At 39.7% G+C, this 9,841-nt stretch overlaps 1 protein-coding gene across 1 annotated transcript; it reads left to right on the forward strand.

Annotated features, from left to right (window-relative positions):
- The first annotated feature begins 1,389 nt into the window (after nucleotides 1-1,389).
- Nucleotides 1,390-9,303, forward strand: PKDREJ (polycystin family receptor for egg jelly). Its single transcript, XM_081861343.1, has one exon. The coding sequence runs from the start codon at nucleotides 1,525-1,527 to the stop codon at nucleotides 9,253-9,255; it is 7,731 nt and encodes a 2,576-aa protein (XP_081717469.1). The 5' UTR covers nucleotides 1,390-1,524; the 3' UTR covers nucleotides 9,256-9,303.
- Nucleotides 9,304-9,841: the final 538 nt, after the last annotated feature.

A 9,841-nucleotide genomic window follows, 5' to 3' on the forward strand; every position in this document is an offset into this window, starting at 1 on the left:
AAGCACGGATCCACATGGATCCTCAGGATCTTTGCATTGCCAAATTCACCATCAGATCACATAGCATGTCCATGGCTACATCTTGCACCAAAAAAATCACGCACCCACTGTTGCCTAGGGTCACAGTGGTGCAAAAACGTGGTTACAAAGCATGGATCCACATGGATCCTCAGGATTTTTGCATTGGGCTACTCCAAACTCACTGTCAGATATTAAAAATCTTTATAAAATAGAGAATTAAATACATACAGAATGTTAAATTTTCAGTTTCGAAATATTAGTACTAGTTTAGTACTGTATTTCTATATTACTATAGTACTGTAATTGTTATTTTCAAATACTTAAATATTTTTAGGGTGTAAGACCCAATTAAAGCCCGTTATTTACATACAGTATTACAGTATTTACATACAGTATTAGGCATACTGTATTAACTTTATTAACTGTATTAAAGCATTAACTTTGAGATATTATTTTTATTTAATGAACCCTCAGCCTTATTCAAAGTAAGCTTAAATTAGCTATTTCACTTATTAATCAAAGTGCTATTACTGTGCGACAGCAATATTTTATGTTTTATTCTTTTAATGATAGTTTAGGATTTATTTAAATATCATTTCAGTCTTTTCAGAGCTATATATTCACTGCTCTGTAATAGTCTATAAGCATAATTGTTACTGTAAATTAAATTAGCTTTTTACGAAAATACCGTGCGTGTTTATGTTTTGTTTCTTTTTTCAAAGCCAAAAAGTGTTTCAGGCTTGTCGAGTTTCCCGGAGTGTGGAGTTATAGAGAGTCGAGTTTTCGGGGTTCTAATGTTGATCATATGACTCTAAAATACTTTTAAAAAACTTTAAAACTCACTAATTTTCATCTAAAATTTAGAAAACTTCCCGGGGCAGGACCCCGGTATGGGCCCCCCCAATATTTTTTATAAGTTGGCGCCCCTGGGTACCACTGTACTGATGTATAGGAAATAGGCGACTGTATTTACTGTTTATAATTTCTGACCCAGTGGGAGTCTATCGATATTACTGCATGCTACTTTCAAATCAATGAAGGCAAAATAATAGCCTATGGAATTTCTAAAATGCAAACAGCCAGCAATTTATTCAATTAAATATACATAACCTTTTATTCATTTGTACAGCACAAACATAATCATTGCTTTATATTTAAAAAGATCAGGATCAACTTGTATGTATGTATGTGTGTGTGTATATATATATATATATATATATATATATATATATGCAGGTTTTGGTGTCCACCTGCATTCCTGTACCCGTGAAAATCTACGAAAGCATATATATATATATATACACACACACACACACACACACACACACACACATATATTGAAGAGGAATCAGGAATATAAAGAAAGAAATGTTACTTCTGTATGCACGTGAACCTTAGTTGCTTGGGGCAACAGGCAAAAGATTCTAGAATTAAAACAATTATTGTGTGTGGGAACTGCTGATGCTGGTAGACAGCTGCTGCTCCTGAGCCATCATACCAAAGATGCTCCTTGTCTTCCTCTTCTGTTACTGTTCTCAGTATGCAACAGCTGTACCCTTTCGTTTTCTACCACCCCCACTGTTGGTCACCTGCTCAAACCCACAACACCGTGTCTATCAGAAGCATGACAATGAACTTCGTGTTTCATGCTTCTGGGATGAGAGAATTGACCTGAAGTATTCAAGAGCCCAAAGTCTGCCTTCAGAGATCAAAGAGGAAAAGCTGGACACCATACCCCCTCCTCATTGTCAGTGGTACCAAGACTCCACCTTGGTAAAGAATACAAATCGCTGGTCAGGTGAGCTGGTGTTAGGTGCAGCTCTGACTCGGGGAGGCCTCCATCCACCATGGGCTTTTATTCGTGTCACAGTGCAGTGTGTATCCGTTTCGTGCCATGTAGCCACATGTGCTCATAAGAACCTAACAATTGAAATTTCCAGGCAGGATGTCCGTCTTTTCCTCCTCTCGCCCCGTACTTTACCTATTCATGAGTGGCAACCAGTGCAGCTGGGTTGGTGCGCACGCCTCAAGAGTTCCACCTGGAGTTACCGCTTCAAGAGTCAAGGGGGTATTCCTGAAGACCTCCTCATCCCCAGCAACCTCTATAGCGAGCCACTTGCACCTACTGTTTATCCTCATGCAGAAATGCACCAAGCGTGTACATCATATTACAGCTACTACATAACTGTGCGCTACCACCTCCGTGGATTCTACACCGCTTCACTCCATATTGAGAATGGGCCTCCACTTGGACGTAGCCTGAGCTTCTATGTGCAGCCTACTCTGCTCCATGTGTTCAGCACCTCCTCCACACTGCTCAGCCTTCCTCACAGGACCCTCAATCTTTCATGGACTCTCCAACCCCTCAGCTCCAAAATAACAGCTTACACACTGGTGGATGTACAGGGTGTGGAGGAATGGTCTGACTCCTACAGTTATAATCCTTTTGCTCTGCAAAGTGATTTCTGTGCTGTTCGCAAACCACAAAATTCCAGGGAGAAAGTGGTGGCCAGTGTCTATTTTCTTACTAATGAGAAGATGCCTGAACACCTGGCAGGAAAACTTGATTTCTTTAATGAGACTTTGATTTTCAGAGCAAGCACTGGAGCCGCAACTTATCTCACACTCAATCCACAGAAAACCAGAAGAGGCGTCTACATTTTTAGCCATACACTGGGATTGTACCATTCTACACAGGAAGACAGCACTCCTCCTACCAATAGGAAGGGCTACAGCTCCCACTATATCTTTTACGAGGAGCAGAGCCTCTGTTACCTGATCATTGTTGAATTCATGCAGCTGCAATTGTCCAAGTTCAGCATCCATGTGTATCTGAACCGGAAAGGGACTTTGTTCAGGTCTCTAGGAGAAAAAGATATTGAAGTTCACGTTTTCAATGGACATTCTCCTGACAAAAGTTTGGTCTATATTGTGTGGTTTATTCCCGTGCAACATCCACTGCTGCAGTGTGAGTGGGTCTTTAACCTTCAACTTTTTGATTCCAGGAAAGAGTACCACCTTTGGAACAACACTTATTCTTACAGTAACGGTGTCAAAGATGCTGCCCATTTTCTCCCTCCTGCTGTTTTATCTATCCAACCTTCACAATACATGGGCTTTGTAGCCAAAGTGAATTGCAGCAAAAGTGGACTTGCACGTGCCGTTTTAAAAGCCAGTATCAATACTTTCACGTCAAAGGTCCTACACCCAACAGTGGCCTGTCAGCAAAGTTACTGTCATGAACTGACAGCTATAATCCATAAACCCGATTTCTCTGATCCAATCATACATTATAAGAGAGAGTCAGCAATTACCTTGCAAGCAACTGCAAAGGCACAGTGCAGGACAAGTGCAGATATAGATATACTGTGGAAAATCTATAGCCTTGAAGCTGCATATTCTATTCCAGACTGGCCAAATCCTCTTAAGTTACCTGATGAGATAAATACAAGTGGAATCATATTTCATATACCTAGAAATGTCTTATTTTATGGCTTTCATCATGTAAATATGACCATGACAGTGTACCTTCCTGCATATAATATAAAAATCATGGAGTCTGATTCAGTATTTCTCCAAATTCTAGAAAATGACCTGGTAGCAATCATAGCTGGTGGTTTGTTCCGGACAGTTGGTGTTTCTGATCATTGGACTTTGGATGCATCTGCTTCTTCTGATCCTTATTCAGCCAACCCCCTTGAAGGAATCACCTTTAATTGGTATTGCACCAAACGGGAATTGGACTATTCAACAATGAGGTTGAGCCCAGAGGGAAAATGCTGTCCAAATCAAGTAGATATACGCTGGAGACATTCAAGTGCTCCCGTTCAAAAAGTAGAACCTAATACATTTCAGGCAAACACAAAATATTATTTTATTCTAGTAATTCTGAAGCAGCACAAATCAGCCCATGCATTCCAAACAGTTCATGTGCTGCCTGGTTCTGTACCTATACTGGATGCCACTTGTTTAGAAAATTGTGGGGAAACCATCAAAGTAACAGAGCGATTCATTCTGTCCGCAAGATGTCTAAATTGTGCAAAAACTAGTCAAACAGTCTACCTTTGGTCACTTCTTTCAGCAAACTCTAAGGAAATACATTTTGATTGGGCTTCCAAAACTACAACTGGGAGATCAAAGCCATACATGCATATAAATTCATTGGCATTCAGATACATGGAAGACAAATTCTATACTCTTAGCCTGAAAGTAAGCACAAAGGGAAAACAATCAGCTGTTTATAGGCATTCATTTTATGTTAGCTCTCCACCTCAGACTGGAAAATGTATCATTTATCCAAGGGAAGGCATAGCATTCCGTACAAAATTCATTGTCCAGTGTACTGGATTTGAAGAAAAAAATGGACCTCTTACATACAAAGTGATAGCACATTCAGATCTAACAAAAATGACTGCAATATCTTCTGCGCAAAATAATACATTTGGAATAATAGTGTATATTGGTCATCAGCAAAAAACCCCTCCATCATTTCTCCCTGCTGGTATTTCATCTAAAAAGTATGCCTTAGACATATATGTTCAAGTATATGATGCCTATGGAGTATTTTCTGAAGTAACTTTGAAAGCAAATGTTTATGATCCAAGAAGTAAACCAGCTGTTCTTCTCCGTGAACTGTATGGTTTAATCAGTGGGCAAAGTGGCCCCATGTCCTTTTTCCTTGAAACTAAAGATTACTTTAATATAGGCTTTCTTACCTATATGGTGGCCTCTGTATTAAATAATATTGAGACTTTGCCAACCAGTCAAGGCTCTAAAACTGATTTGCGGGAAATCCTCCTTAATGTGTCTGCAGTGATTCCTTTGACTGAAATACAGATGATAGCCCAAACGGTCTCAAGTATTTGTCAGGTGACACAGGATGCTAATGAAGTTAATAGGAAAGCACAACTGTTTGCAGTCAGAACACTAAAAGAGGCCACTGAAGCTCTCAAAAGGCTCAGGGACAAAGATCTAGGGTCTCAGGAAGCAGAAGTCCTTGGTAATGGTATATTTACTGGCTTGTCCAATGTGTTGAGTGCTTCTCTCTTAAACCATAGAAATGTCAATGTCAATGCAATTAAAGAAATAATTTCTGTGACAGGAATATTAGCTGACCTCATCTTACAAGGTAAAGTCCCTGGGGAACATGAAACTAATATGGAAGCTAAAAACTGGTCAATTCACTTATGGAAAGGTGAAAAGTGGGAGGTTTCTAGGACTTTCTCTAAGGGAAGACAATGCAAGAACTACTTTTATCCTCAGCTGAAGCAGGAGAACCACATTGAGTTACCAGCAGATGCTGTGGTTTCCACAGTGCATTATGTGTTTGAAGAGAATCCCTTCCCTTGGATGGCAGATGCAGCAGATATTCATACAGTAGTGACTGGATTCAAAATGGTAGGAGTGAAAGCTAATAGTGATATCTTGGGGGTTACCCCCGAGGTGGTGGAAGTTATCATGGCAAGGAAAAATAAGGACTTTGCAACATTTAATCTGACAATTGGGCCAGATAAAAAGCTTTCCAAAACAACTGGTGGATTTAGTATTGAAGTCAAAGGAAACTTCAAGTATGTATTTATCCAGATTTTGTGCAATATGAAAGTTACTTTCAACATATCTATCTATCTGGGACTCAATGTCAGCCATTCTCCAATAGCTTCTTATATTGTTTTCCATGACAAACCTCCAGCACCACGTGAAATGAATCCTGGCATCACTAACTGTGCATTTAAGGCTGTGCGCATACTTTGTCTTCCTCAGTCATTGCTTCAGTCTCCACTCCAAGGCAATAAAGCAAGCAAGTGGAACATTTCAGTTGTACTACAATCACACCCAATTGTGAGAGGACAAACCAGAAAGATTGTCCGCATTGCTGTTTATACACCCAATTGTCTAGGTATGGATGGCATTCAGAAACAGTGGAAAGAAGGATTGTGCCGTCTGGGCTCTCAGACCACCTGGTCCAAGATACACTGCATCTGTGACGCAAAAGCCCACAGCACAACAAGAAGTAGACGCCGACCACAGGAGGCTTCTCATGCTGTCAGATTTGTAGCTGGCAGCTTCATTTTGTACCCTAATCCTTTGGATATAAACAAGGTCCTCTCAGCAGACTTTGACACAAACCCAGTGACAATGCTGGCTGTGTTTTTCATTTTTTCAGCCTACATCTTGTGTACTACCTGGGCCATGATCAAAGATAAAGCTGATTTGAAAAGAAAAAACAAAATACTAGTTTTACCTGACAATGACCCCTACCATAAAGTGCGCTACGTGGTCACTGTATACACAGGAAGTCGCTTGGGATCAGGAACCACAGCAGATGTTTTTCTTGAATTGATAGGTAAAAATGGTGTCAGTGATGTACATCACTTGAAACACCCACAGTTTCCAACTCTCTTTCGTGCAGCTGTTGACACATTTCTCCTAACTACTAAATATGATTTAGGGGATCTTCTTTCTCTTCATGTCTGGCACAACACAGGGGGTTCCTCCCCTAACTGGTTCTTAAGCAGAATCAAAGTACAAAATATGCACACTAAAAAATATTGGCTGTTTATATGTAGAAACTGGTTAGGTCTTGGCAAGGCTGATGGCAAAATAGAACGATCAATTGTTGCTAAAAACCTAAAATCAAGCTTAGATAAAATGGATTACTTCTGGATAAGCTTTGCCAAGGACTTGGAAGACAATCATATATGGCTCTCAATATTTTCTCAGGTTGTCACCGGTTCTTTCACGAGGGTACAAAGGGTATCTTGTTGCTTAGTAATAATGCTGTGTAATTTGCTATTCAACATCATGTTCTTCAGTGGTGCAGATGATCGGGAGATTCTTTCAGTGCAACTACGGTATTTGAAATCCATGTATATTGGATTTGTGAGTGCTTTGTTTTCTATTCCTTTACAACTGACCATACAAATCTTGTTTACATATTCCGAGGAGAAGCCTTTGCTGCATAACACGAGAAATGGGTCAAAAAGAAGCCCCTCTCTTATGCCTGAAACCCTTGAGAAAGAAGGCAAATCAGCATATTCAAATGGGAAAGACCAGCATCTGCCATTATCAGAAAGCAATGCTAGCAACAACAATGCAACAGACAAGGACACAAGTACTACTTTCGAAAAAGAGGAGCCGCTGCACCCAGAGTTCATGTTCTTTAATAAAATGCCACGCTTTTCATGGTGGTGCAGATATGTCTCTTGGACACTGGTCTTTCTCATATCTGGAGTTTCTTCATCTTTCATTATATTATATGGTTTGACCTATGGCTATACAACATCAATGGAGTGGTTTATAGCATCCATGACATCATTTTTTGAGAGTGTGTTTTTGCTGCAAACCATGAAGTTGTCTCTCATATCTGCTATGAGTACTATAAGTCTCAAATACTGTAAAAACATCCCCTGGATAAGCACAGAACAGTACCAGAATATGAAGCTGATCCAATCAAGTGTGGATGAGAAAGATCTGAGAAAGATTCACCATGATCTTTCCAAACTTAGACACAGCAAGGAATATGAACCTTTAACAGAGGATGAAGTCATAGTCTTGAGGAAAAGAGTAAGGGCTCAACACTTAGCATTTGTGTTTGTAAAGGACATTGTAATTCACCTTGTCTATTCATCCTGTGTTTTCATTGCTGCATTTTCTGCAGAACCCACCACCACTTTTTATTACAATAAAGCTATATATAATCAATTCTCGTTTGGTTTATCAGATGTAAATAAGCTGGAGCATATTTACATGTGGACGAGCAACGTCTTTCTGCCCTTAATACATAATGACTACCACCCTACCTATGTTTCAGAATCTTGGTCTAAAATTCTTGGTTTGCCCAGAATGAGGCAAGTAAGAGCGAAGAATACTGAAAAGGAATGTTTCCCTGCTCGCAACTTTGCGCAAGGTCATATGATTAGTGAAAGCCACTGCCGCTATAAATATAACAGTGATCCAGAAGATCAAAGTAACTATCTTGGGTCATGGACAATCCCAACCAATCAACCAACTTCCAAGCACTCCAGCAGTTTTCAAGGATTTACATACCAGTCAGACATTGACCAATGGGAATATAAATCCTATGGTGTTGTAGATTCATACGGTCCTGGAGGATATTCCTTTTATTTTTTTCCTGGAGAGCAACAACCCAATACAACAATGAGGATGGATGATCTGCAAAGAAACAACTGGCTTGATAATCGGACCTGGGCAGTGATTTTTGAGTTAACAACTTTTAATCCAGATGTGGATCTATTCTGCAGCATTTCTATCGTATTTGAGACTACTGATGTAGGTGTCGTTAATTCAAGTTTGGTAGTTCATTCTTACAAACTCTCTATTTTCCAGTATGAACCCACCTCTAAGAGGGTTGTATATGGAGTTATAGTGTATATTCTTGCCTTTTATCTTGCTGATGAATTTAACATGTTACGTCAAGAAAGGATAGGTTATCTTCAAACAGCAACTAACGTAAATAACTTTGCAATAAAGACAACCTCTATGTTTTTTCTGTTGTTAATTGCACTGAAATTTAAGCTGGCATTTACATTGTTGGAATTTCATCTACTTAATCCAGAACAATTTGTTCCCTTCCATGTAGTTTCCCAAATCGATCAACTCTACATGATGATTTCAGGTTTTTTGGTCTTCCTTCTGATTTTGAAACCATACCGATATTTCAGATTCTTGTACAATGTGCGCCTTGCAGAAAAAACAATGTCAGTAGCTTTTCCTGAGTTTGTTAATTTGACTCTGTTTGCGGCCGTATACTTTTCTGTATTCACATCATTTGGGTACCTAACATTTGGCCAAAGTGAGTGGAGTTTTCATACTTGGATTCTTTCCCTCCAGACTGTAGTTTCATATTGTTTTGGAGCAGTTAAACTGGCTAGTTTTTCATCCAACCTGTGGCTAGGGATATTTTTTCAGGCTTCATGTATGATTACAATGATGTTTATTTTCATCAATTTATGGAGAGCCCTAATAATCTCTACTTATAACTCAATGAAACAACCTACTTATGAACAACATTCTGATGAAGCAGAAGCAATAAACTTTGTGGTTCTGAAGATCCAAAGTATTTGGTTTTCCATCACCCGTCAGACACCACCCACAAGTGACAGTGATCATGTCAGCACTGTAATATTTGGAAGATCTGTGGTCAAGGATGACTATGTGTGCGGCTTGAGAAGCAGGCAAGTAAATGGCAAGAAAATTGTTTATCTTTCTGTTTGAGAAAGATAGAGTAAACGGTGAATAAATTGCATAATATTTCTATCCCAAGCTGATCTCCACAGTTTCCATTCTCTTCCTTCATAATTATTTCCACTTCAGATGGTTGTCTCATAATTTAAAATTGATTCTGCTTGGGTTTCAAGTACGTATGAACTCTTATACAAAATTAGGAAAATGATATTTAGTTCAATGTTCTTTAATAGACCAGTCATCCCAAGCAGAGCCTGCAGGGGTGGGTCAGATGCCATGTGACGAGATAGAGTTCAACTGAATGCATTCACAAATGTGCACATGGAAAAATCGGATCTGTCTATGTGCTTTAATACTCTGTTATGTACATAGCCATAGTCTGTCACGTATGCACTCACCCTAAGTGCACCAGGATTGTGAGGTTTAAACCTCCACTTGCACCTCTTCACTGCCATACCCTCCAACATTTTCTCACCCAAATCTGGGGCATCCCCTTTCCCGCATCATGCTGCCCCCCTGTCCCCACATCACCTCAGCCTCCTCAGCCTCTTTGCGGTCTCCTTGGCCTCACTGCGGCCTCACCGTGGCTGATGGAAGTGGTGCATGTATTTCCAGA

The sequence above is a fragment of the Podarcis erhardii genome (assembly GCF_964252035.2).
Source record: "Podarcis erhardii genome assembly, chromosome: 5".
NCBI lineage: Eukaryota > Metazoa > Chordata > Lepidosauria > Squamata > Lacertidae > Podarcis > Podarcis erhardii.